Raw genomic sequence first — 26,504 nt, 5'->3', positions numbered from 1 at the left:
CCCTTACCCCTGCAGAGCAGGGCTCCTGCTCTAACCTCTGTTGGGGAATGGACCCTGCCTGCCCACCCGCTCTCCCTGTAAGGCCCAGCTTACCCAGTACAAGGAAGGACAGGACCCACTGGAGCACTGAGATGACCTGTAGCTGCTTTTCCACCTTGGACCTGTTGAGCCAGGTGACGGAGAAGAGGTCCTGGAGGGCGGAGAGGATGCTGGATCCAGTGCCTATAGTAGAGGGAAGATGTCAGTCCACTGTCACCCTTTCCTCCAGTCACAGGGTCCCCAGTACAAACCTCACCTCCCATAGGTACTTTTCTAGATGTGAGAAGAGCATCAGCTATAGAATCAGACAGACCTGGATTTAGATCCCAGCCCTCCACCCCATGGCTTTGTAACTCTGGGCTGTCTGCATGCTCCCCTGTGCCCTGGTTTCTATAGATACACAATGGGAATGGTATCGCACTCAGGGGGTCATTTTGGAGACCACATGAAGTATCTAAAGAGGCTAATCCAGGGGCTAGGCCTTGGGAAGTCTCTCATAATTGCCAGTTCTCTTCCATCCCCTCCACCCCAGTCAAACTCCTGTCCTTTATCTGGGTCTAGTACAAATATTTAATCTTTGCTATCTGTCTGTGAGGCCAAGGACAGAGGTTCAACATCCAATTTCCAATGTTTTTTTTTCTCCAAGTGTACTTTGAGCATCCCCAATCCCTGCTCAGCCTTCTGTATATACCAGATTAATACCCCTTCTCCAAGGAGCTGAACCCTCTTGCCCCCACCCCCAACACCACTGATTCCCCACACCACTACCACTTTCAGAGAGATGTACATGTTCATCCTCATCTCAGTGCCGAAAGCGTGGGGCCCAGAAAGGAGTAAGGTGACAGCCTTTGCTTCCCCAAAGGGCCCAGTGGCCAATGAGCTTCAGGCAGCCTGAAGGACATTGAGGGCTATAATTATGCTCGCTATCAAGCAAGTGCCAAGCCTGGAACTTAGGACGAGATGTGCTCACTTAATTGGCTTGGTGCCCCTAGGATGACGCCCTGGATTCCAGCAGCCGATGGGCAGTGGGAACAGGAAGCCTGGTGACTGCAGGAGAGACAGCACTGGGGAAGAGCATGGGTGAAAGTTCCTCACCCATACCCCATTCCTTCCAGCAGCTGAAGAAGTGGGCCACCTCGAACCCCTCTTTGCTGAGCCCCCACTACATGCCCTTTGCTCAACACATCTTCACCAAGCACCTACTGTGTGCCGGTCAAACATTCCTTCATACCATCTGCTCTGTGAAAGGCCCAGAGCACAGATGAGTTAGTCACAATCCTGTCCTTGAGGGTCTCATGATCTTTCAACTGAGCCTACAAGCTGGGAGCAGGGAGAGAAAAGGACTTAGGGGCCTACACTCAAGCCTTTGCTTTTCTTCAAAATCTGCAGAGCAACAAAGCCACAGCAGAGTTTAGAAAGAGACCTACCCTTATCAGCTGAAAGTTAACAACTGTTTTGACTTTTAGGAGGAAGGAACTGCTAGGCCTCAAGATGGCCCCTTTCCCTGGTGTGACGCATCAGAGGGAAGGGGCTTAGTTTAGCAGAAGAGTCAAACCTAGGTTCAGACTTTGGTTCTACTCACTATGTAACCCCAGGCAAGCTCACAGTGTTCACTACCATATCCTCGGTGCACAAACTGAGTGTTCAGTAGCATCTAATAACACCACAGGTATAACTGAGGTGGAGGCAGCAGGATGTGAACTCACAAAAACAAATAAAGAGGCTGGGCCATAGAGCCATTCCAGAGGTCTGCCTCATAATTGCTCCTTCACCCCCTTTATAAAAATCCTACCTTCATAGGACTTTCCCACCTCCAGACTTGCCCAGCAACCCATCCTAGAGCCTGAGGGCCCTCTGGGGTCATCCAGCATAGCCTAATTGGACAGCCAGGGAGACTGGGGACCAGAGACAGGCACTGACTGACCCAGGGCTACCCAGGCAGTAGGCGGCAGAGCCAGGACTGAAACCCAGCATTCCTGACCCTGCTTAGAGGACCTCCCCTTTCCCCAGAGCAGCTCTGAGTGCAAAGGCTCTGTACACAGGACACAGTGGGAGGGTCATGCTCAGGGCCTGGTCAACCTGCCCAGCAGTGGGGCCTGGACAGATGAGTTCATCACATGCTTATCCTTGAGGGTCTCATAACCCTTCACCTTCACCTGCAAGTGGGGACAGGCTTGGGTGAGTATATAAGGGAGGGAAGTGAAGTCCAAGCACAGGCTTGAGCCCTTGATCCAATGGCTGGGGCTGGACAAGTCATCTTCCAGGAGCTGGCTCTGCCTCCTGAGTCGTGCTGGATGAAGCGAAACAGGAGCCACAGCCACCGGGGGCTGGTTAAGTGACAGGTGAGTTCCTGCTCCATCTGAGGAAGGCTGGATGCCCTGGCTAGAGAGAAGACAAAATGTACTCTAGCACTTTCCTACTTAAAGTGTGGTCTGGGAACAGAAGCATCAGCATCACCTGTGAGCGGGTTAGAAATGCAGGACCCTTGGGCTCCAGACTGGATTTATTGAATCAAAATCTGCATTTTAACAAGATCCCCAGGTGATTAAGTCTGAGAAACACCACCATAAATACTTCAGTCCAAACACTCAGGTAGGGGTGAGACACAGCACTGGGTGCCTGCCACCACCTTCTATTCAGCAAGAAAAAAAGGAAAGCGTGCCTTCTCGTGGCTGACTGCTTCCCGTTGCAGACAGGTCCCTGAAGCCAGTGGTTTGAGGGGTGCTTAGGGAAGAGGCACACTGGAAGTCAGCTTATCTAGCTCCCTACCTTGGTGCCAGGGCCAGCCCCCATGCAGCTTGGAGGAGGAGTATAGAAATTTCACTGATGACATATCCCCAACTGAAACAACTGAGAAGACCTAAAAATTTTTCATGGTGCCTAATCCAAATATCTCTGCTAAGCTTATTAGGTGTCTTAAAATTAGGTAGTCATAGCACAGGAAACACACACCATCTTGTTCAACCCTCACCCCATTATACAGACTGGAAACTGAGGGACTGCAGCAAGGTGGGTCTGAGCTCAGGGTTTTCACACACTGCTGGTTCAGTTCTCACCCTGCCTTATCCAGCCCCAACTACCGCCCACAGCTCACTCTGCCAACAAGTAGGAAATGCAGTCTACCAAGTGAACCCTCACTTCCCATCTGCCTGGGCAACTGTACCGGGATGCTGCAAGGTGGTGAGCTCTAGGTCCCAAATACCAAATGGCAAGTGCTTCCGTGGGGGTTAGAGTTGGGAGGCTCCTGGAGAGGAAGCTGGGAGGACTGCATCTCTGCATTTCTCAGCCCCAGGCCCTCTCAGGCAATCCCAACCTAGCTGACCATGGAGCCGTGGCCTGGGAGCTGGCCTGGCCATGGATGCTAAACCCTGGGCCAGTGGGAGCCCCCAGTCCACCCAAGAAATATTCTAGGCAGAGGCCCTTCCCTACTTTACTCACTTGATGATTCTCTAATGAGATAAAGCAACACATCCTTCAAAACCCAGAGATGGTGATAAGGCAGCAGTCTTCCAGGAAGCCTTTGGAAAGAGAAGGACTTTCCTTCTCTGGGATGATAAACACTAAGGTCTATGCAGGCCTGGAATTACCAGGGGCCATCTTGATGGCCAAGGAGATAACCTATTTGAAGATAAAGTCAGACCCGCACAATGGAGAAACAAAAGAGAGTCCTCCTCAGGGCTCCTACAGTCCCTGGCCTTGTAGTAACTGCTGATTACAAGCTGATTCTGCATCACACTGGAAACTGCCCGAGGGCCAGGTCTGGGTCTGATCCATATCTGGATCCCCAGTGCCCTGTCAGGGCCCGCCCCAAGGGGGTGCTCTAGCCTCTCTTCAGGCCCCTGGGGTTCCCTCCATGCAGGGCTGAGTGACAGGTATGATGCACAAGAGGCCCATAAAGCTTTGGGACCCTCCATGCCCTTGCACAGGCACTTGGACTCCTGTGAGTTTGGCATCAACACCCTATTTTGATGGTGATACTGGGTCAAGGTCACTCAGCCAGAGGCTGGCAGAGCTGAACTCAATTCAGGCCCAACCTCCAGGCCTGCGTCTGTTCCGATGCTATGTGTCCCCAAGTTCCTTCTCTCTGCTCCCCACAACAAAGCAGGGGGCAGTGGTGGGGAGCTGGGAGGGGAAGGGGAGAAATGGATGATCTATTTTCCTTCAGAGGGGTGGGTCAGGAGCAGGCATCTTCTACAGCAGGTAAAGTGGCAGCAGCACTTGGGGTTCTAGTCCCAGCTCTGTCACCAACTACCATGCTAAGTCTCTTCACCTCTCTGGGCTTCAGTTTCCTCATCTGTGAAATGGGGGTAAGGAGGGTGAAGTTTGTGATCTCTGGCATCCACCCTCCTGAGGACCTAGCAGGGTATTTGGGACCTGGAGCTTACCTGCTTGCCATAGTTCTGGTACCATTGCTCACGCAGATGGGAAGTGAGGGTTCAGTTGGGCACCCCCACAACACTGCCAGTCCTTGCCACCTGGCTGTCAGTACTTCCTCTGCCCCAGCTGTGGCTGGGAGGAGTCCAGCAGAAGCTGGTGGGGATGCCGATGCTGCAATCAGATGCCACCGCATGCCACCATCTTCACACCCAGCCTGACTGTTCCTGACTCCTGGGTGGGGCCGCCAGGGAGCCTCAGCATCCAGCTAAGTCCCTGCTCCAATCTGCCCCCTCACCACACCTGTACTCTCTCTGCACACTCCCACAGCACAGCACCAATGTCACTTTACTTGGCCATCCCACTGCCAGTGACTCATGGGTGCCAGGACTTGGTACTTGATTCATCTGTGGTAAGAGGAGCCATAGAGGTTTACTGCATAGCTGAGCAAATCCATAAGCAAATCCAGAGCAGCCTCAGAGGCAGCTATAGGCCTGGATGCCCAAGTTAGACTGGACTGTCTGACAGGAGGCCAAGCCAGCCCCATCACTGAGGACTGACCCCAGAGATGGGGGATGAGCATCTTTTGCCGTTCCTAGGTACAAGTTTCTCCACCTATGAAGGGAACACAACCCTGCTACCTACAGATGTCTCTGTTTCATAGGGGGACATGAGACAGGCTGCGGGGGAAGATTCCCAATAGACGACTTAAATAGCTGCTCCCAGGCAAACACTTGCTCCTATCTTTGGGGAAGGCACCGGAAGTAGAGCTGCCAGAGAGGCCCGGAGCAGCTCTTTTACCACCCGGAAAGCAATCCCCTTCTCCCACGCCTAGGTGGGGCTTCACCATCCCACAGCACTCTCTGGGAAGGTAGGCAAGGGGAGAACTGGCAATCCCGTTTCATAGAGAAGGAAACTGAGGTGAGGTGAAGCCCAAAGAGGCAAAATCACTTGCTTGAGGTCAGGGTGTGGCAGCCAGGACTTAAGGAGGGTATTCAGGCTCCCAGTCCTCTCATCATCTCTACAATGCTATGCTGGTGAGGGCTGGCCCCACTAAACAAGCCAGCCCACACCCAGACTTCAGGAACATATCCTGGCAAAGGAGAGCTGCCTCCTCCGCCCATATCATGCCCAGAGTCTCATGTAGACGTTCTGGTGAGACTGGATTCCACCCCCTGCCCCCACCAACCCACGTGCTTTCAAGCAGCTCTCAGACCCAGGGCCCAGCCCAGGGCTGGGGTGTTGAAGGGTGTCTATGAGCACCTCCTTGCCCAATATCTGATATCAAAGTGACCAGGAAGGCCACACCTCAGGGCTGATGAAACCCAAGTTTTCTGGGCTTCTTCTCACATGCCTGAGGGCAGCAGTGTCTGAGCCCCAACTCCCTAAATCTGAGAAAGAGGGCCCTGGGCCAGGTCTGCCCCTGCCTGGCTCTGTGACCTCAGGCAAGTCACCTAACTCTAGCTTTGGTTTTCTTATCTGTAGGATGAGGGTGATAATCCCCACCTCACAGGATTGTTGGGAACATTAAATTTTAAAACATGTAGGGCACATGTGGCATTTGTTAGGTAATTAAGCGGTGGCTACTGGCATTGCTCCTCCTGTCTCCAGAGTGGGAAGGGGTATACATAATGAGCAAGCAGCATTTTTCCAGAGGCGCATGGCCATAGGTGTGTGTTATAAGAGGTCGCAGAGTGACGGTAGCATAGAGGAGGCTCCAAGGAGCCCATGAGGCTTCACCAGGGCCCTGAAGATCTAGGGGGCAAACAGGAGGGAAGTGGACAGTGTGGATGGGGGAAATTGCTGGAACAAGGCCTTGCAGGGAATTCTAATGAGGCAGACTCAAATACTCAAGAGCCCAGAAAGGGGGGTGCGTGACTGTCTGAAATAGAAGCTGAGAATAAAGAAGTTGGAATAAGTAGTCAAAGGTGGCTTCCTGGGGGAGGCGGGTGGGGACAGAGCTAAGACCCAAAGCATAGAGCACATACAAGGTACTAAGCGCTAATACTGGCCCTGGGGAAACAGCAGTGAGCACAGCAGATGATGTCCTACCTCAGAGGCAGCTATAGGCCTGATATCCAAGTTAGACTGGCTCAAGTTAAGTTAGGATGCTTAACTTCTGCTGAGGGAGAGATAAAACACTTACTTATTAATGTATGATGTAACATCAGGCAGCGATGAGCACTATGAAGAAAAATAATTTGGGGCAATGAGATAGAGGGGCAGGAGGATCCCTGGCCTATGGAGAGGAGGACCTGAGCGCACATGGGGAAGCAGTAGTAGACAGAACATATGGCAGCTCACGCCTCTGGACAGTCCACACTGTGTCCTCCACCCACCTCACCTCCATACTGGCATCTGGCAGGGGGCATGCCAGCCTGGAGATGGTGCAGAGAACAGGGCCGAGAGTCAGGAGAACCTGGCCTCTAACTCGTAGGAAGTGGACTGAATGAGTCACTTCCTATACAAGCTTCAGCTTCCTCATCTATACAGTGGGGCTAATACCTACCTCACCAAATTGTTGTGGGAACTAAATGAGATAATGTATAGCCAAGAGCTTCATAAAAGTAAAGATCTGTATGAATGCTGGTTAATTACCAAGTAAGCCTCGGTGTCCTCTCCTGTTTGATGGGTAAAATAATGCCTGCCCTGCCTAGGAATAGAGGCATAGGCGACAGGCTGACTTAGGATTCAAACCCTGGCTCTGATTCTTACCTGCAATGAGATCTTGCAAGTCACTCCCCCTCCCTGGGACTCAGTGTCCTCCTTAGCTTTAATCCAGGATTGTCATAAGGAATCTAAATAACTTATGGAAAAGGGCCAGAATGTCTGGCATGAATGTAAGAGAGCCAGAAAGATGCCAGCTAAAAGAGGTGTGAACAGCCTCTTGGGCTCCTTGAGGCAGGGGGGGTCACCCTGCCCACATCCCCAACCCCAAGGATGCCACACCTGGGCCCATCTGGACCTAATGTCTGCCCTGGGTCTAGGTGAATGAGAAAGTCACTCCCAAGTTACCCCCAAAGGGCTGAGGACAAGTTGCACAGAGACAGAGAGCACAAACAGTTTTTAAAGAGGTGCACGGTAACAGACTGTATATTATGAGAAGAGGTAGCAGAGTGAGGGTCAGTACATATTGACCCCTGGCAGGCTCTTCCAGCCCCAGGAGGTCTAGGAAGTCAGGCCAAGTGCCAAAGAGATGCCACTTCATCAAGGCTGGAGGTGAGCTCTCTTCCAGGCTCCTCCAGGCAGGTACCTTTCAGCGGGAGTCCACATACACGATGATGAGAGGCCAGTCATGGCAAAGCTGCCATCTCTGGAGGGTCATGCCCGCTGCTGTTAGAATCCCAGGCTAGGACTGGGCTCCCGCAAGCCTCACACAGGAAGCTGTCTCCACTTGGTGCCTCACCATGTGCTCAGCCAGAGACTCCTTCCCTCTAGGAAGTCTCCCCACACTCTGACCTCACTGCAGTGCTCCCAGGTAGAGTTCTATTGCTTCCAAGTCTAGTTTGGTCAGTCTCTTAGCACACACTTACCAGGCATCCACCAGACACTGAGCACTGGCCTGCCAGAGACCAACCTGTTGACCCTTTCTCTGGAAAGTCTTCCTTCTCCTCCACCCAGGTTGGACTGACCACATCCCTGCCTGTCCCATCTCACCCCTGTACTCAGCCCTTTCTCATTCTGGGAAAAGGTATGTGTGTGAATGACGTCTCATTCATCTGGGCCCTGATGCTCTGCACAGGGTCAGGCGCAGAGAAGGTGCTCGATCAATGTTTGCTGAATGACTGAATGCTTGAGGGGACTGTGATGAATAAACAGGGTTTTTTTTGTCTAGATAAAGACAGAAAAAAGTCCACCCACCGCTGACTGACCTGTGCCATGATGGAGGGTCAGGCAGAGCTTTCTGAGGAATCAGGAGGGAAAGGTCTCCAGCTGGAGGCTGGTTAATGTTGGGGCAATGATGGAAGGCCCCAGAGGAAGGGAGAGAGAAGGGGGGAACCTAAACACTAACATCCATATCAGTGCTTTCTAAGTACCCTTTACACGCCAGGCTCCACACCAGGAGGGGAGCTTCTAGACCCTGCCTCTCCTCTGCTTCTTGGGCATCTGCTAGAGGCTGAGTTCTGCTCCTGGGCTGCCCATCCCAGATATGGCTGGGAGACAAGGCTGCGAACATTTATACACAAAGGATCAGTCAGGACCGGGAATCCAGGGGAAGCCCCCAACCCCCACACGAGGGTGTTCTTAGGGATGCCTTCCAGGAGGAAGGCACAGAGACAGGACCCCAGGAAGTAGAGTCCTGCAAAAGGCATTGCAAAGGCCCGAAACTGAGAGAGAAGACAAGTTTGAGGAATTAACTGCAAGTAGTTTAGTCAGACTGCAGCACAGAGACTGTGAGTCTAGTTGGAAAAGTAGAGAAACAGGGAGGCATGAAGGACTGGGATGCTAGGTAGAGGAGTCCTGGCCTCTACCCTGAAGGCAGAGAAGACAGTCAGAGCCCACTCCCTCCACTGGTGCCTAAGAGCCCTAAGGCAGCTCGCTAGCCATCTATCTGGTCCCAAAATGCCAGTGAGTTCTTTTCTGAAAAGATTAACAATTCCCTTTAAGGGTTCTATTTTGCAAATGAGGTATCCTTAAAGCAGGGCCCACTGGTACATCTGGCCCAAAGGGGCAGCCAAACTACTGGAGAGCCAGCACACAGCTATGCTAGGTGTGCCAGGTGGGAAGTGGGCCATCAGGACCCTGCAGGGGCTGTCAGTCCTCAGGGCCTGCTGCAGGGAGCCAGGCATCCTGAGGATCTGTAGACTTGCTGGGGCCCTAAGCCTCTTCCTCCCTTCTCTAGGTTTCCCCATGAGCACTAAATTAGGAAGCTGGGGTAGACTAGTTGAAATCTGAGTGCTGCTAACTTGGGTCACCAGTGCTCTGCTAAAATCCACTAATGATTTTTTATCCACAGATCATCTCCCTAAAGGGAATATAAGCCTGTCCTCAGGCTACTCCATACACCTGGGTTTTTGCGTATTCCATTTTCATCAAGTAGGACAGAGTTGCAAGAAGTAAGGCCAAGGAAGTGAGGCTCTTAGAATGCCGTGTTCCTCATACCGAACATGGAGCTATATCCAGGACCCTGGACATGATTGCTGAGGACCCCAGGGGCCCGCTTTCCCCACCCCACCCACTGTGACCGAGCACCTTCAAAAAGTAGCTACTGCAGTGGAAGGGGCTGCCATGGCAACACTACTAGCTTGTGAGTAGGTCACCAAGGAATCTCCAAAATACGTCCCCATCACAATATATGGGCAAGCGTGGGGACATAGGTTCTTCTGGGGCACTTACCTTGGCCCCAAGTAGATGAGTGCACCATTTTCACAAGGAGAAGCTGAAGACAAGAATAAGGAGGTGGCTGACCTCAAAAGTCCCACAGCAGTTAGGGACAAGAATGGAATCACATTTCTCCAGCAGGGATGGAAGGAAGCCAAGGGGGTCATCTCAACCAGTCCTCCTCACTGTGCAGATGAGAGAGCTGGGGCCCCAAGAGGTAGCGTCATGCCCAAGGTCACATGGGAAGCAGAGGCAGGGCTTAGAATGGCTAATTCTGCTCTAATAAGAAAAGGAGTTTGTGTTTCCCATTTCCACTGATTTACCCAAAAGGTTCACAGGCTTAGCCTCTATGGCTATATGCATCTGCACCATAATCAGCACAGGTTCTTAAGACACTTTTGCTCATTTCATAGATGAGGAGACTGAGGGTAAGGAAGGGTAGTGGCTTGCTGAGGCTGCGGAGCAGTTCAGTGGCCAAGAAGGAGCTGGACAGAGCACAGGCTTGACTCCTAGCCCTGGGCCCTGCCCATGAGGCCCTCAAATCAGCCAGCAGCTCCATACCAGGAGGCCATCAAAGTGCTGGAGGCCAATAAACTAACTGCACCAGGCTCCTTTCCCATGAGCTCTCAAGTCTTCCTCCTGCTGCAGACAAAGGTGAGCCACCACAGGCCTGGATCCAGCATCCTCTCTGAATCTCTTGTCTCTGGCTCTCAGTACACTAGGACTTCAGCCTCGGTTGGTCACTCAGAGGCCCTGCAGTCAGCCTGCCTCTCTCATCCAAATCTTATGCCTCCATTTATGCTACTTCCTGTACCTGAATGTTCTTGCCTGTCTTACTAACGTCTATTCATCTTTCCAGATCCGGACTGAATGTCACCTCTTCCAGGAAGACTTCCCTGACCGCAGGGTGATCAAGCTCCCCGGTCTCACCTCTTTGCAGTCTTTCCTGTCATTGCTCAGATCACTCTGCACAGTCATCTTGTGTACATCCCCTGGTCTCACTTCCTCAAAGGCAGGGACTTCAGCTGACACACGGAAGGTACTCAATCAATAAAATGAAGGGTTCACACCCCAAGTCCCTTCCTCAGTGAAGCCTTCCTGGATACCCTAGAGCAGGGTCTGCCACTCTCTACTGTGTTGGGGGCCTGTTGAATGTATAACACAGGACAAATGACAAGGACTAACATGAATGTCACAAGTTCACAAACATTCACACTCAGGTTAACCCAAACCCTCCGTCCTTGAGAATCTGAGAATTCTGACCCTATTTTCCAGAAAGAAGGAGTGAGAGCCCCAGAGAGGAAGTGAACCCCTCCTAGCGACATCCCAGAAAAAAGTCAGGCCTGGAACCCCGGCTCTCTGGCTTCTAATAAGCCCTGGGAAGCAGTAAGGGTGACCACTGAGCCTGGCTCTGCCCATTTGCCACTCAGCCTTGGAGCCAGCTCCTTGCCAGACTGTGGGTACCTCCAGGGCAGGGAACAGCTGCAACCCCAGCACCCAGCCCCTAGCACAGGTGGTTACAGGTACAGAGGAGGCCCGAGAAAGGCTCGAGGAATCACACTGAAGCTAAAAGCAGGGCTTCCTACAAGAGGAATGGGGCAGTCTAATTAATGATTATTTCATTCAACAAATACTAAGTACCTATTACCAGTGCCAGGCACTGTGCTAGATGCTGGGGTCACAGCACTGAGAAAGACAGACAAAGTTCCTGTTTCCAAGGGACTGATACTTTTTTCTGTTTGTTCTTTTTTTTTGTTTTGAGATGGAGTCTCACTCTGTCACCCAGGCTGGAGTACAGTGGCACAATCTTGGCTCACTGGGTTCAAGCAAGTCTCCTGCCTCAGCCTCCCAGGAAAGTTGGGATTACAGGCACGCACCACCACACCTGGCTAATTTTTGTATTTTTAGTAGAGACGGGGTTTTACCATGTTGGCCAGCCTGGTCTCAAACTCCTGACCTCAAGTTATCCTCCCGCCTCGGCCTCCCAAAGTGCTGGGATTACGGGAGAAAGCCATGGCACGTGGCCAGCCAAGGGGCTGATATTCTTATGGGGGAGACAATTGCTTAAACAGATAAGCACAAATGAAAATTTAGATACTGATAAGGGCTATAAAAATAAAAGAAGATGTGGTGATTAGGGGTGGCTCTCTAGATAGGGTGGCCAGGGACGACCTCTGAGAGGAGACTGACTGTTCTGAAGCCAGCCATGCAAAGACCTGGGCTGAAAGGCCCAGAGATAAGACAGAATTAGGAGTAATGCTGCAGGAACAGGAAGACCATCGTGTGTCTGCAGCATGGTGGGTGACATGCTAGGAGAGGAAGTTGTGATGGCAGTGGAGGCTGTTCACATGGGGCTTACTTCATAGGCCAGGAGGAGGAGTTTAGAAAGTCTGAAGTGTGAGTGGGTATGGGGAGGGGGCAACTGGCAGTTCACCTGGCAGCCAAAGCCCTGGGGGATCTTAGTGTCTCTAATCCACTAGGGCAGGCTCGGGGAGCTTCCTTAAAAAGCTTGAGTAGGAATGAGCTGCCACCCGCATCATGCAGACAACCGTCACTCATTCAGTAAACCACTGAGCGCCTACAATACACAGAGCCCTGCACTCAGCCCTTCACGGCTTTGCAACCCTTCTCTTGGCTTAAGGAGTCAGGCCACAGACTGGGAGATGGATCTGGGTTCTAGCCTGGCTTTGATAACCCTGAGAAAGTCTCTTCTTTCTGGGGACCCCAGTGATCCCATCTGTAACATGAGGGTTGGGCCCAATCCAGCACTAATTTTTATAACTTAAGTACTTGCTGTTGAATTTGAGGGCGTGAGGGTGAAGTTGGTGCAGGATTTCAACACTGGCCTTTGAGTCACCGAGCCTGTTAATACATTACTCTTGGCCCTCCTTTCTCAGCCTAGATGAGCCCTTGGTTTAACGCAGCCCCAAAGTTGCCTCTATTCAGCTGGGAAAGTGATGTAGGTGGGGGGGAAGCCACATGGAACTGGAGAGGGGAGCATGAAAGTAATGTTCTCATTCTGACTTAGGACTAGGTTAGGTGACTGTCAACCCTCAGTTCCCAGTTACCCCCAACAATCTAGCCACTGAGTTTCAAGCAGATCCACAGTGATGCAGAACTCCATCCTCACCCACCCCAGCCTGTTGCAGTCCTCAACAGTTGTCAGAAAGGACTCCTCTGCTACATTAAAACTTGTACCCATCATCCCACTCCTGTTCCTGGCCTCGCTCTTTGGAGCCACACACAACAAATCAGCTCAGAATTTTACCAGGACCACCACCATCTCATGCTAGGTCCTGTGCTGAACCTTATGGATACAGGCAGGTGTCAGAGGGCTCTTCTGAATGAAGAGCCCCCAGTCCAAACGCAAGGATGAAGAACAAGATATATATCCCTTGTGTCCTGATGAACTCTGCAACCTCCATGCCTGGCACAGGACAGCCCTCCAAAGGTTAGGAAATATCAATACAGACTCCCGCTTCCCCCAGCATGCACCCACCTACCCATACTCCCATAGTTGGCCTGTTTTTTTGGCCAAGAAACCAGATGCCAGGGTATCTATTTCAATCTCACCCATCACAGGACTTCCCTTCACAGAATCCATGGTCTCCACTTGAATACCGTCACTGACAGGCTGTTCACCAGCTCACAACAGTGGGACCTTATCCGCAGAGGCAAACTAGGCCACTGGGGAGTATCTTCAAGGACCAAGGATCTAGAAGGCAGGTCTAATGGAGATGCCCAGATAACAAAATGTGTTTCAGTGCCCTCCCCTACTCCACCCAATCTTTCACCAAAGTAGATCCCAGAAAGCTGAACTGACTGGTTTGCATTTCATACCAGCCCTTCCTACATTCCACGATGTAAATCCTTGCACCGAGTTAAAAAAAAAAAAAAAAAAAAAATGTTTTCAAGATCTGATAACAACATAGGGAAATGTTCCTGACATGATATTAAGTGGCTTGGTTAAAATCATTTGCTAGAGTACAAGTTCTCCTAAGGAACAAACTCTAAGTCAAAAACATGACAGCCAGGGTCACTGACTCCTGGAATACACAGCTCCCAGCCTGTGGATGGCAGAGCCGAGGGAATGGAGTCTCCAGGAAGCCTACCACGGAGAACATCCCTATTCCACTGCCTAGTGCCAAAACATTTTTAAAAGCATGAACAAGGGCAAGTCCCTTCATTCCCTAAGGACATCAAAGGACACAGGGAACAGAAAAGGACTCAAGTGAGAGAGCCGGCTGTCAGAGGCTACTGGCTGGATGCATGGGGCAGCTCAGGCTGCTCGCCCCCGAGACAGGGCGCCACCTGGGTACCTACCTCTTCGAGGGCTACAAGCAGCACCCACACCAAGAGGGGCAGATAACCACAGCAATAATCACACAAGGACCCACACCAAGAGGGGCAGATAACCACAGCAATAATCACACAAGGAGCAATGCCAATGCCTAGGTCACAGTTAAAGTGTGGTACACCTGCAGGGTGGGTTATTGCAACCACTAGGACATTATAAGTGATTCTGATTAACAGAAGGGAAACCTCGATGTTACATTAAGGGGGAGAAAACAAGATTCATAACTATATCTACAGTATGTCCTCAACCGTATCTACGCAATGTGTATAAAGAATATGATCAAGAGATATACTAAAAGGCTAATAGGAAGCTATCTCTGGATAGTCGATTTACCAGAAATTTGTTTCATTTGTCTATATTTTTCAAAATTTCCATAATTAGCACGCTTTATTTTTATAACAAAGGTGGGCGGAGTAGGCGACTGTTAGTTACTAAAGAAAAATCCATGTCAGAGAGGCTCAGCAAGCAGAATACAGACTTAGAAGGAGGGAGAGGGGCTTCATGCAAGACACACACGCAGACCAGGACAGCTGTGATGACTTCCCAGGGTCTCCCGCATTTGTACTTGAATCCAGGGCTCAAGGCATCAGCTAAGGAAAACTTAAATGCTTCCTCCCACTTCAGTTTCTCCAACTCTAGGCAAGGAAGGTGGGGACTGGAAGAGCTGCTCTTCCTTGCTTGGGAAAAGCTGCAGCGGGTAGGGGGTGGGGGTTGATTTCAACTCTGCGCGATTCACTGAGGACCTCAGTTCTACCCTGGAGGACGTGCAGGGTCCTCTCCGCTGTCTCCTAAGCATGCCAGGCTCACAGTTGCTGCTGTGTGGGCTCCAGAGCCTGAGCGAGAGGATGGGCTTGGGGCAGAGGACAGGGCAGACACACCTGTTCCAGGCGGGCATGTCCCCCGTCTGGTGGCTGTCTCAGGAGACTGCAAAACCCATGCCATCCTGCCCCATCCAGTCTCTCACTACCAAAGCCAGCTCTAACTGGTGAAGGGGTCACCAGTCGCATTGGGGGCTGGGGAGGAGTTCTCGAATATCCCTAATAACTAAGAGTGGTGGATGGTACCACTCCCAACTCACGGATGAGGGAAACAAGCCGGAGGGTGGAAAGTGACGTAACAGAGGTCGCAAAAATTGATGAGTGCCAGGGTAGAGAATGAACGTGCACTCATCAGCACCCATCAGCCTGCCACAGGGCCCTTTCCAGAAAATCTTCTCGCAGGTCCATAACCCCTGCACGGTGGCACTCACCCCATCTCCCAGACCCCTCGCGCGACAGCGCAGGTCCTCCGTGAGAGCGCTGGCTCCGATCAGCCTCGGCCTGACGCTCGCCGCGCAGGACCCCGGAGTAGGCGGCTATGAGGGTCTTCATGGCTGAATATGAAGCCCGCCCAGTCACGCCCCCGCGGGAAGCCGCCTCACCCCGAGCCCCTGGCCCATGCCCCGGCCGCCGGGGCCAGGGCTTCGCGCAGAGCACGGGGGCCCCGGGACAGCGCCGAGGTTGGGCGGTTAGGACACCTGGAGCTGCGACAGGTCGGCCAGTCGGCCAGAGGCGGCGCGGGAGAAACAGCCTAGAGCGCAGCAGCGACTGCGACCGCGGTGGTGGCGTCCAGGAGCGCGGCACTTTATCACCTCACAACTGGGCGGGCGCCGACGCGGCGGGAGGGGCCGGGCGGGCCGTTCCAAACCGCCGCCCGCGCCACTTGCTTGTGGGGGGAACAGCACCTGAGGCTTGGCTCGGCTCGGCGCGGGCCCGGGGCGGGCCAGCAGGCTGTTCAGCGTGGATCCGGGGAATGCGTGAGAGGAGAGAAACTCTGAGCCCTCATTCCAAGCGGCGCGCCCGGTTATTTCCCCCACTCCCTCAGTCTGCCCGGGCTCTCCCCCGCGGAGTTGGTACGGCCCGGCGGCCAGTACCTGGGCGGGGAAAACCAAGCACGTGCGGTGCAGGCTGAGGACTTGCAGGTGGTCGAGCCTTTCCTCTAGGCGGGGCTGTACTTTGGCAGCAAAGATGCGAAGGTTCCGCTTTTGGTCGCTGGTATCGGGATTAATTAGTTTAGGGCTGGGTATTTCAACCACCCAAACTGCTTCTGGCTTTCCATCTCTTTATTAAGAAACCTCACAGAGCCCCTATACCCTGCTAAGTGCTGGGGACCCAGCCAGACCAGCCCAGGTTCTGCCCTTGGGATACCCACGTTGGAGGGCAGCAGAGACAGCCTCACACAGTCACTGGTGACAGCGGCCAGGACAAGCAAGAAACCGGGGGCTATGGAACCATAGAGGAGAGAAGACTCTGCCCTGGGCTGGGGGAGTGGGGGGGCCAGTGCACTTCGCAGAGAGGTTGGTGCACAGCAGGTTTGGAATCAGACAGACTAGGAGCCCAGTTCTTGCCCTACCTCTCTTGAGCCTCAGTTTCCATTTCTGTAAAATGGGAATAATAATTATTATTTTGTGAGGTACTTTGAGAAGTAAACGAGATAAGGTACAAAAAGAGCCTAGGTAGTGTCTGGCACATAGAAAGCATTCCAGAATTGTTTGCCCATTAATGAGTAGGAATTTTGCATATGGAGGATGTGAGGGCAAAGAGAAAGACAGGCATAAAGTGTTAGAAAAGCCAGCGTGTTTGGGGGCAGGGCTGGGGGCCCTGGAGTGGCTGGAGCCCAGGCAACTGTGGAAAATGAGGCTGAAGTGAGAGGCGCGGGTGCTTGAACTGAGAGAGGCTTGGGAATGCCACTCTTGAGACATCAGGAGGGGAGCCGGGTCTTGGGAGAGCTTTAGTAGGGAAATGACTGGTCAGGTGGGTTTTAAGAGTCCTTAGCCATAGTATGTGAAATGGACAGGAGAGGCTGTAGGCCAGGAGGGCAGTGGGGAGGCTGTAGGGGGGATCCATGTGAGAGAGGATGAGCCTCAAAGCATGGCAGTGGTAGAGGGAATGGAGGGAAGGCCTGATCTAGAGAAGAGCTTAGGAAACAAGATCCACCAGAATGTGGTGGAGTGACTTGTTGGATGAGAGGCTCAGGGAATGAGTGGGGACAACAAGCACATCAGTGATAAGACAGATTTCTTAGGCATGGCTGGAGCGAGCTAGCTGTGGGGTCCCAGCATAAAAGGAGAGGAAGTCCCTGCCTTTGTGGTCTTTATCATTTTCTCACAGGGGGAGGGGAGAATGACAGAAGTTACAGGCACAGGGCAGCAGGTAATAGATGCCTCTGGTGCAACCTGGAGAGCTTCCATTTGTTCAGCCCTCTCAAGGCCATGGGTAAATCTCAACCATGTCACTGGGCCCCAAGGCCTGAATTGGCCGAGAGTAGAAAGAAAAGCATCCCAGGCAGAGCTCCCAGCATGTGGTGAGGCTGTGAGGCTGAGAAGATCTTAGTGTCTTTTAGGCAACTGAGAGTAGGCTAGTGGCATGCCATGTGTGGGGGATGGGGGAGACATGGGGACTGGTATGTGGAAAGGCTGGGAGGTAGAAACAGGTGTGGTTTATTTTTGGGCAAAGAGGAGTGAAGCCAGGAGGATACCGAAGGTGCCAATAAATCCTGGCATCCTCTCCTCAGAGAGAGTGCTCTTGGAGGCAAGATACCTGCTGACCTGGAAGATCCCAGGTCAGTCTGTGGCTTGTTTCTGCTCTGGAAGGGTCTCCTGTGGAGGAGTCCTGGGCTGGAACTCATGGCCCACCCACTCATCTTGGGCAAGTCAGTATCACTATCTTGTCTAGGTTTCAGTTTCTGCATTATGAAATGGAGGTGACAGTTTCTGTTTTGCTGACTTCACTTGAGTATTTGAGGATAAAGTGAAATTACAGCATGTAAAAGAGTGTTATCACTGTGCTGTAATGTAAGAGATCGTTGTCTTAAATGGCAAGACTTGGAGTTACCAAGGCCTATTTGAAACATTCAGATCCCAACATTCAGATCTACTTCAGCACATTTTTGCTATGCACCTTCTCTGGGCCCGGCCCTGGTTAGGACACAGAGAGTAATCGAACTTAGCCTCTGGCTTCGAGGAGACCCAATCAAGAGATGGTGTCCTAAAGCCATTGATCCCAAGGCAGCCGGGCTGTGGCACAGGATAACAAGGAAGGCTATGCCAAGTTTGGCCTTTGCCCCTGTGCTGTCACTGTCTGCCTGCCTCTCCACGGGGCCAGGAGTTTCCCAAGGGCAGGAGCCTCATCACTCTATGTCCCAGTGTGGGCCTAGCTCAGCATAGATGCTTAGTCCAAGGTCGATTGCCCCCTGAATAAAGATAGTACAGTCACAGAGGAAGTGGAGGGAATGGTAAATTGGGAAGGTCAAGAAGTGATATTGCTGCGGACTTGAGATGAGAAGTCTGATTCTGTGAGGCGGGGGGAAAGGGAAAGGTATCAGGCAGAGGGTACAGCATGGGCAAAGGCTTGGAGGTGGGAACTGTGAGCACCCTGCTGTGGCTGGAAGAAAGATACAGGCAGAAGAGGGGTAGGAAATGAGGCTGGAGAAGTTGACAGGGCCCAGATCTGAACGGCTTTGTGGGTCCCACCAGGAAGCTTGGACTTCATCCTGTGGAGGGATGGACCAAAGGAGGGGTGTGAGCAGAGATGCACCTTGATCGGATTGGTGGGTTAGAAAGCTGGGGTTGGTGGTGTGGAGGTGGGTGCTTGGGAAATAAGGCCGTAACATCTGGTCCCCAGCTTGGGCCCTTCCCACGTGGGAACATCTGTGAGAGGATGCAGACCTGAGTCCAAGGGCTGACAGTCAGAATTGCTTACTTCTGTGCCACCTCACAGAGCAAGCAGCCCCTGGCATCCCAGCTTCTAGAACACTCCTTCCCCTTGGCCTCCAGTCACCATGCCCATGGGTACTGCTTCAACAGCTTGGTCCAAGTTGGATTTGGAAGGAAAAACAGACCCAAACTTAGAGTAGCCCGGAAAGGCAGCTTCCTGTGTCCTGGGACTGTTTCCCCCTGTGTGAGGTGGGGCAAGGGGGGCTGACACCCGTCTGACTTCTCCTGGCCCCCTCCCATGCTTCCTGACATCCCTAGACTCCTATAAGGACCAGCCCTGCTCTTCCTGCAGGTGTGTGAGCAGGACAGCTGTGAGAATGTGTTCTAGGACCTGATTACCTTTCCTTCATCATCTCTCAAGCCATGGGTATATTGGGCAAATCAGAGATTGGTCAAGTCATGCCTCCAAGAAGGGCTTGACCAGGGTGGGCTTTGTGGTCCCGCCAAGAAGCTTGGACTTCATCCTGTTAGGGGGTGGACCAAAGGAGGGGTGTGGGCAGAGGGGCATCCACAAGGATGGCTCATCCTCCACCCACTTCAGTCACCAGTGTTGTACTGCCACTGGGGATTCCACATGCAGCTTTGTAGTTTGTGAGAGGTTTGACACATGCACCTCTGAGATACGTTTCAGTGATGGCAGTCTTAGTGCCTCCGTTGCACACATGAGGAGAGTAAGTGACCAGCCTATAAGGTAGACAGGACACTTGCCCTAAGAGAGGCACAGGTAGAAAGACAGAAACAAACATGTACCAAGCTCCCTCTCTGTGCTAGGCCCCGGCTTGTGTGAGCTTGCCCAGTCGTCACGGCCACCACACAAGGGGTGATCACCCCCACCCCTTTGCACATAGGGTGCAGGGAAGTGAAGTGACCTGTCCTGGATCAATCACATAGGGAGTAAGTAGTAAAGCTGGGATTCACACCAAGTCTTCCGGAGCCTCGAACCTGTATGCTTTTCTTGCCTCCCAAGGCTGGGTGAGGGAGCATCTGTAACAGCAGAACTACTGGATGAAAGCAAATTCCCATCCATTGTCTCCTTTACACTTCCCCCACAGCCCTGGGAAGTTAGTCCCATTTTGCAGTTGGCAAGATGAAAGCTCAGGAAATCCAATAGCTTGCCAAATAGGGTTGGGATGTAACCAGTTCTCATGCCCTAAGGCTAGGGCCCACTGGGGTTAAACTCCTTTCAGTGCTCAACTCACTTGGAGAGTGGGCGGGCAGGGTTCTGGCAAGTAGAGGCAGCCTGGCATAGCCCTCTAGCCTAGAAATTCACCCGCCTCCTTACTCTCAGGAATTTGCCAGCCAGAGCAGCTGTGTGGCATGGATGCACCCCTCTTGGAAGTCTTTGCCTCCCATTTCCAAGCTCCCTACTGTCCCTCATCCTGGTGACTTCCCCACATGCTACTTTGTGGTCAGGGGTCTGATGGTATATAGTCTTCGGCGGCAGGCTACAGAGTCTGGACTTTATTCTCAGGGCAATGGGGAGCCATAGAGGTTTTTAGCAGGAGTTTTATGCTTTAGAAAGATCGTTGTCCAGGCAAGCACATCTTTAACTGTCACCTCCACGGCACCCTTCCTGACTACATCTGCCTTATATTAGTCAGTGTCCCTGTGGGAAACAGCCCACTCAAATTGGGTAATTTGAGGACAGTTTAATACAAAAGCTGTTTGCAAAGTCCTAAGCAGACTATAGAGAAAACTCAAGGGATGGCAGTAGCCCAGGACTAGTCACCTCATAGGGAGTCTGGCCTGAAGGACTAAGAGGAGAACACCGCAGGTACAGTAGGGGCTGAGTGGAGAGGGCTGCCACATGGAAGCTATGGCCTTTGCTGAAGGGGCACAGACAACCCACAGTGACCTGGGTTGTCTCCAACTCAGGTCCTTGTCTTCTGCCAGAACATTTTTTTTTTTTTTTTGAGACGGAGTCTTGCTCTGTTACCCAGGCTGGAGTGCAGTGGCGCGATCTCAGCTCACTGCAACCTCCACCTCCTGGGTTCAAGTGATTCTCCTACCTCAGCCTCCTGAGTAGGTGGGACTATAGGCGCATACCACACCCAGCTAATTTTTGTAATTTTAGTAGAGATGGGTTTTCCCCATGTTGGCCAGGTTGGTCTCGAACTCCTGACCTCAGGTGATCTACCTACCTCAGCCTCCCAAAGTGCTGGGATTAGAGGCACCACCACTCCTGGTCTGGCAGAACTTCTAATTGCCCAGATGGTAAGGCAGCCTACAGATGCCACACAGAATATCCAAGGAGAGTGCGGGTGGAGAAAGGTGGAGAGTGGTGCTGGGCGTAATGGAAGGTGGACAGCGCGTGGCCCTACAATGACCCTCCCCACCTCTGTGCTGGCATCAGACTTCCAGCTTCCCTCTTTCAGAACACATGAAACTATTGATGTTTATACAGCTGATTCTTCCTGGAGAGGCTCCTTGAGGACCAAGTAGAATTAGAGTCCTCTCTGTGTCCCAGGGCCCAACTGGACCTGGCCTACAGGGGGGACCTGGGTGATATTGGATGGAAGGGAGGGAGGCAGGTTAGAGGAAGGAGAGAGATAATGATGACACAACCTGAACTGAAGGGGTGGCAAGGCAAAGGAGAAGCAAGGGTGGTTTTGATAGATGCTGAAGCTTTAGAGTCTCTAGGACTTGATGGCGTAGATGTAGGGCTGAAAGGAAGGAAGTGGGTGATTGAAGATGGCTCCAGGTTTCAACCCAGAACCCAAGAGCATTGACCTGCCAGCTAGCTCTAAGGTCAGGCCTTAGCAGGGCTTGGTAATGGCCTTTGGCCCTATCTTGTGTGACAGGTCTGGATGACAGTAGAGGAATAGGGCGGGGCTGAGACCCTTGGGAGCAGCCCCAGCCTTGTTTTAGAAAGTTCTGTTGCAATGTGTACAGACAGCTCCCCTTGCATCATTCTGCCCACTCGTTTCTTACTCAACTCTCTCAAGGCCTTTTCCCTACAGGAATTGGGGTGGGGTGGGGTGGGGAGGGTATATTACACAGAGAGCTCTCAGTACATTCATTTCTCATCTGCCCTTCTATCTGGCCGACCTTTCCTGAGACCCCCCATCCTTGTGCTGGGTGCTGTGGGTACAGTTCTTGCTCCCCAGGGGCATTCTGGGGGAAGAAACAGACACCTAAAATGACAATTATCATTCAGCAGTAGTTTCTAGCTTTTTAAAAGCAGTGAAACAATTTCTTCCTTCTTTTTTTTTTTTTTTTTTTTGAGACGGAGTCTTGCTCTGTCGCCCAGGCTGGAGTGCGGTGGCGCAACCTCAGCTCACTACAAGCTCCGCCTCCCGGGTTTACACCATTCTCCTGCCTCAGCCTCCCAAGTAGCTGGGACTACCACCACGCCTGGCTAATTTTTTTTTTTTTGTATTTTTAGTAGAGACAGGATTTCGCCATGTTAGCCAGGATGGTCTCGATCTCCTGACCTCGTGATCTGCCTGCCTCGGCCTCCCAAAGTGCTGGGATTACAGGTGCGTGCCCCCGCACCGGGCCGAAACCGTTTCTTCAGATACAGCCTTGAGAGCCCAAGAAGTGACAGGGATGACAGGCTGCTGGGGTGGTCCCACAGTTCCTCAGCGTCTGTCTTTCACTTGCCCAGCCCACACACCCTATCTCCAGGGCTCTGTGGAACACAGTTTGAAACTCCCACTGCACAGAATAGCAAGTGCTGGGCAGGGGGATGCACTGAAGATGGGCATTCAGGCGGATGTCCCCTGCACACTATGGAAAGGCACCCTGGTGGGCTGGGACCTGGTCAGACACATCTTCCTGAGCAAGGGCACTGGACAGGTTTACTGGTGGATCATTTTTATATGAATACATATACCTAGACAAGGCACTTCTCCTGGTCCATCCACCCAGACCCTGACTTGCCCCAGACTGAATAAGCCCCACCTTGCCACATGTTAATGTCGCTTGCTGTGTTTGAGCCTCAGTTTCCCTGTACTCCATCCAAATGGGAATAAGTATCTTCCTCCTAGGGTTGTTGTAAAGACTAAAATAACAAATGTAAAGTGCCATATGGGCATGGTGGTTCTTGCCTGTAATCTCAGTACTTTGGGAGGCTGAGGCATGAGGATCAATTGAGCCCAGGAGTTGAAGACCAGCCTGGGCAAGACAGAGAGACCCCATCTCTACCAAAAAAAAAATTACCTAGGCATGGTGGCATGTGTCTGTAGTCCCAGTTGAGGCAGGGGGAGGGGAGGATTGCTTGAGTCCAGGAGTTAGAGCCGGCAGTGAGCTGTGATCGTGTCACTGCACTGCAGCCTGGACAACAGAGCAACACCCTGTCTCTAAGTGAATGAATGAATGAAAAATGCCCAGGACAGGGCCTGGCATATACTACTTGACAGGGCCTGGCATATACTATTGTTACCAGTAGAAGTATTATGATTGAAAATAAGGATTAGGAGGACAGGTTTGCCTGGAGCTCTGACACCTTCTCCAAAGGGCTTTGAACAAACATAAAGGGAGAGAGAAGAGTAAAATGCCTGAGAAGGCAGTGGAACTGGAGGACACTAGAAATGACAAAGAACCGGGCATCTTAGCATAGGAGATTACCACAATTCACAAAGGAAAATGCTGTTTGAGCAAGGGTCCTGGAAGGAACAGAGGCTCAGCAATAGTAGCCTTAGTCAGAGGAAACTGGAAATGTCACATGCTTGACTTAGCATGTCTTTCCTAAGCAAAGGCCCCTGTGGCAGGCCCTGGGCTGCCCAGTGCAGAGATGAGTAAGACCCAACACTGCTCTCAGGGAACCTGCAATCCAGGGAGGATTGAGCACTTTTGAGCACGGACAACAGTAATACAGGGAGGAAGTTAGAGATGTCAGTAAAAGAGGGTTCTGGGGGAATCAGGAACCCTTTGTGGAGAAGGAGCGGGCAATGAACTGCGTCATATCTATCTAAATAAACCACTGTGCTATACTATGTTTTGGCAGTTTTCAAACATTAGCAGAGGGCTGGTTAAAATATAGTTTTCTGGGTTCCACCCCAAGTTTCTGATTCAGTAGGTTCTGGAGTGAGGCTGAGAATGTGCATTTCTGACAAGTTCCCAGGACATGCTGATACTGCTAGTTTGAAGCCCACATTCTGAGAACTGCTGCTGAACTGCTTTGCAGTGAGACTACAGTGGAGCATGGGACTGCTCTGCTGTATTAAATTGCTCCAACTGCATCTCAGAGAACCTGCAGATTACAGAAATCTGTGATCTCTAGGAATTGCTGTTCAGCTGGAGAAGCGTTGGGAGACTGGAGGTGGGTTAGTGCCATCCTGATTTTTCCAAAAGGAGACGCAACAGTTTTCATGAACTACAGCAGGCAGTAACAGGTGTTAAACTTCAGTGAGTATTTGCTGTCTGCCAGTTATTATACCTGGGTGGATTTAGTTAAGCCTCACAACAACCCTTTGGAGTAGATACTATATGAGTCTGTTTTTCAGATGGAGAAATTGAGACACAAAGAGTTTTTAAAAATTGCCCAAGGTCAAATAGCTTAGGAAGTGGCAGAGCCAGGATTTAAGCTGAGATCGTGTGCCTCCAGAGACCATGCTCTATAATAGCTGCAAAATCCTGGCCTTATTCGGAGGTCAATTGTATAAACTACATTCTAGAAAGGATGTTCTCTGGCCCTCAAGAGAAAAAACAAACAAACAAACAAAACCCTGAGTTATCAGGAGTTACGATTGAGTCACCGAGGAGGGGTGGTATCCACGTATCAGTTTTCTTTCCAATGGCCTCTCTAGATTCCCAAACTGGCCTAGGACTAGGTCTATGGTATCAGAAGAGTCCTGAGCAGGGAGGTGACCAGCAGGTCAGTGTGGGCCCTGTTAGGGAGGAGGAGCTGCCTCAGGTAGGGGTTCATTCTAGAGTGAGGTTTCCTGGTCACTCCAGGCTCCACCTCAGCCTGGCCTTATGGATTTTTTTTTTTTTTAATAAGTGACCTGAACAAGGATGCTGACATGAGGCATACAGGAAACACAAAGAAAGGTGGAAAAGCAAATATTTTGGATGAGATAACTGGGATTAAAACACCCTGAAAGCCTGTAGAAGAATGTGAATCTGCAGGATGGTGTTGATGAGGAAGAACTGTAAAGTCAGGCTTTGACTGAATGTCTCTCAGTCTCTTTCTTTGGTAACTTTGGCCTCCCCCAGGCTGCTGGGTATGCTGGGTCATGAAACTGAATAGGGCTGGGTTTTTTTTTTAGGCTGACCCTCTGAGAAAGATTGCTTGTGCTCACGGACGCATATAAAAGCATTCACACTGATACCTACACCCCCAGGAACCAGGAAACAGTTCTCTGCCTCTCTCTTCTGCCTTGGGCCATGCCACCTTGCATAGACAGCTATACTACCCTCTTCACTGGTTCCCTGTCTCCAGATTCCCAGAATGAGCTTTGGAACACAGAAACCAACCCATTGTTTCTCATGGCTCCCCATAGCTCTTAGGATGAGGCCCCAGCTCCTTAACTTGGCATTCAAGGCCTCACATGATCCTATTCCTGCCACTCTCTCCAACCACCTTCACTCCTCTCCCACCGCCATGCTCTGATGTGGGTCCAGCTCCCTAGGTCCATCAGGTCACTTGCCGTGCCCCTGAATGTGCGTTTCCACCTCTGGGTCCCTGCCCACACTGTGCTCTTGAACTCAAGCCTTTCCTCAAGCTCCCCCTTTTTCACACCCTGCCCATCTGTCCTGTCTTGATGCATCTTCCTCCAAGAAACCTTCTTTACAATAACACATACATACCCCTTTTCCAAACTTTCACTTAAACTTTAACACTTCTGCTGCTTGCTGCACACAGACAAACAAAAACTTTAACATTGGGGTTTCGGCTGGAAATTTGGGAGTAGAGTCCTTCCCTGCTAGAAGCTCACAGCTTGAAGAAGCCACATTTTGGAGAAGCAAACAGTTTGTTATATATATATATGATGGAGTCTTGCTCTGTTGCCCAGGCTGGAGTGCAGTGGCGCAATCTCGATTCACTGCAACCTCTGCCTCCTGGGTTCAAGTGATTCTCGTGCCTCAGCCTCCCGAGTAACTGGGACACCTGACCATTTTTATTTTTATTTTTTTAATACAGACGGGGTTTCACCACGTTGGCCAGGCTGGGCTCGAACTCTTGACCTCAAGTTATCTGCCCGCCTCGGCCTCCCAGAATGCTGGGATTACAGGCGTGAGCCACCTTCAAATAATGTATCTGTCTACATTCCTCCCCCTCCACCTGACTGTAGGCAGGGACAAAGCTGATTCTGAGCAGACCTGGCACAAGGAAGTCATCAGAAAACATTTATGGGTTCCTCAAGGGTAAAGACTGGATCTTATCCATCTTATTGCCCATTCCTGCCTCTGCAATCATGTGCACTCTGGGAACTGGGAAAATACATTGTGGCATCCAGTATTAAATCTCATGGTACCTAGAATGACTGTTGTCATTCATTCATCCATTTATTCATTCACTCGTTCATTTAACACAGTTATTATATAAACGCTGTTTGCCTTGCAAAACCTGTGCAGGTATTACAGATACAATGGTGAGAAGAAAACAGACCTAGTCCCTGGCTTCCTGGAGCTTCGGAAGTTCAAGGTCAAACTAAGAGGAGGGAGTAATCTGCATTGGAGTTGGGAAGAGACCAGAGACTGATAGGAACTTAG

General features: G+C 51.5%; 1 protein-coding gene and 1 long non-coding RNA gene across 3 annotated transcripts in view; one reads left to right on the top strand and one right to left on the bottom strand.

Annotated features, from left to right (window-relative positions):
- Window positions 1–15,735, bottom strand: part of DGAT2 (diacylglycerol O-acyltransferase 2) — a 32,659-nt gene extending 16,924 nt beyond the window's left edge. Inside the window, exons 1-2 of one of the 2 annotated variants that reach the window (XM_017896610.1) lie at window positions 15,342–15,735; window positions 94–222 (exon numbers count right to left, since the gene is read on the bottom strand). In XM_017896610.1, coding sequence (XP_017752099.1) covers window positions 94–222; window positions 15,342–15,462 — 250 coding nt within the window. In that variant the 5' untranslated portion in view covers window positions 15,463–15,735. Of the gene's footprint in view, window positions 1–93; window positions 223–807; window positions 827–15,341 lie in introns of those variants that run through there. The other variant, XM_017896611.1, reaches the window with a different exon arrangement.
- A 99-nt stretch (window positions 15,736–15,834) lies between these two features.
- On the top strand, window positions 15,835–26,272 carry LOC108545120 (uncharacterized). The gene is made up of 4 exons (XR_001890045.1): window positions 15,835–15,983; window positions 19,138–19,906; window positions 22,234–22,643; window positions 26,084–26,272. It is a non-coding gene; the product is annotated as an uncharacterized LOC108545120 (long non-coding RNA).
- The last annotated feature ends 232 nt before the right edge of the window (window positions 26,273–26,504 follow it).

This window comes from Rhinopithecus bieti, unplaced genomic scaffold (assembly GCF_001698545.2).
Source record: "Rhinopithecus bieti isolate Rb0 unplaced genomic scaffold, ASM169854v2 scaffold_28990, whole genome shotgun sequence".
NCBI classification, from domain to species: Eukaryota; Metazoa; Chordata; class Mammalia; order Primates; family Cercopithecidae; genus Rhinopithecus; species Rhinopithecus bieti.
Note: the sequence above shows the minus strand (reverse complement) of the source record. Positions and strands in the feature narration are given on the sequence as shown.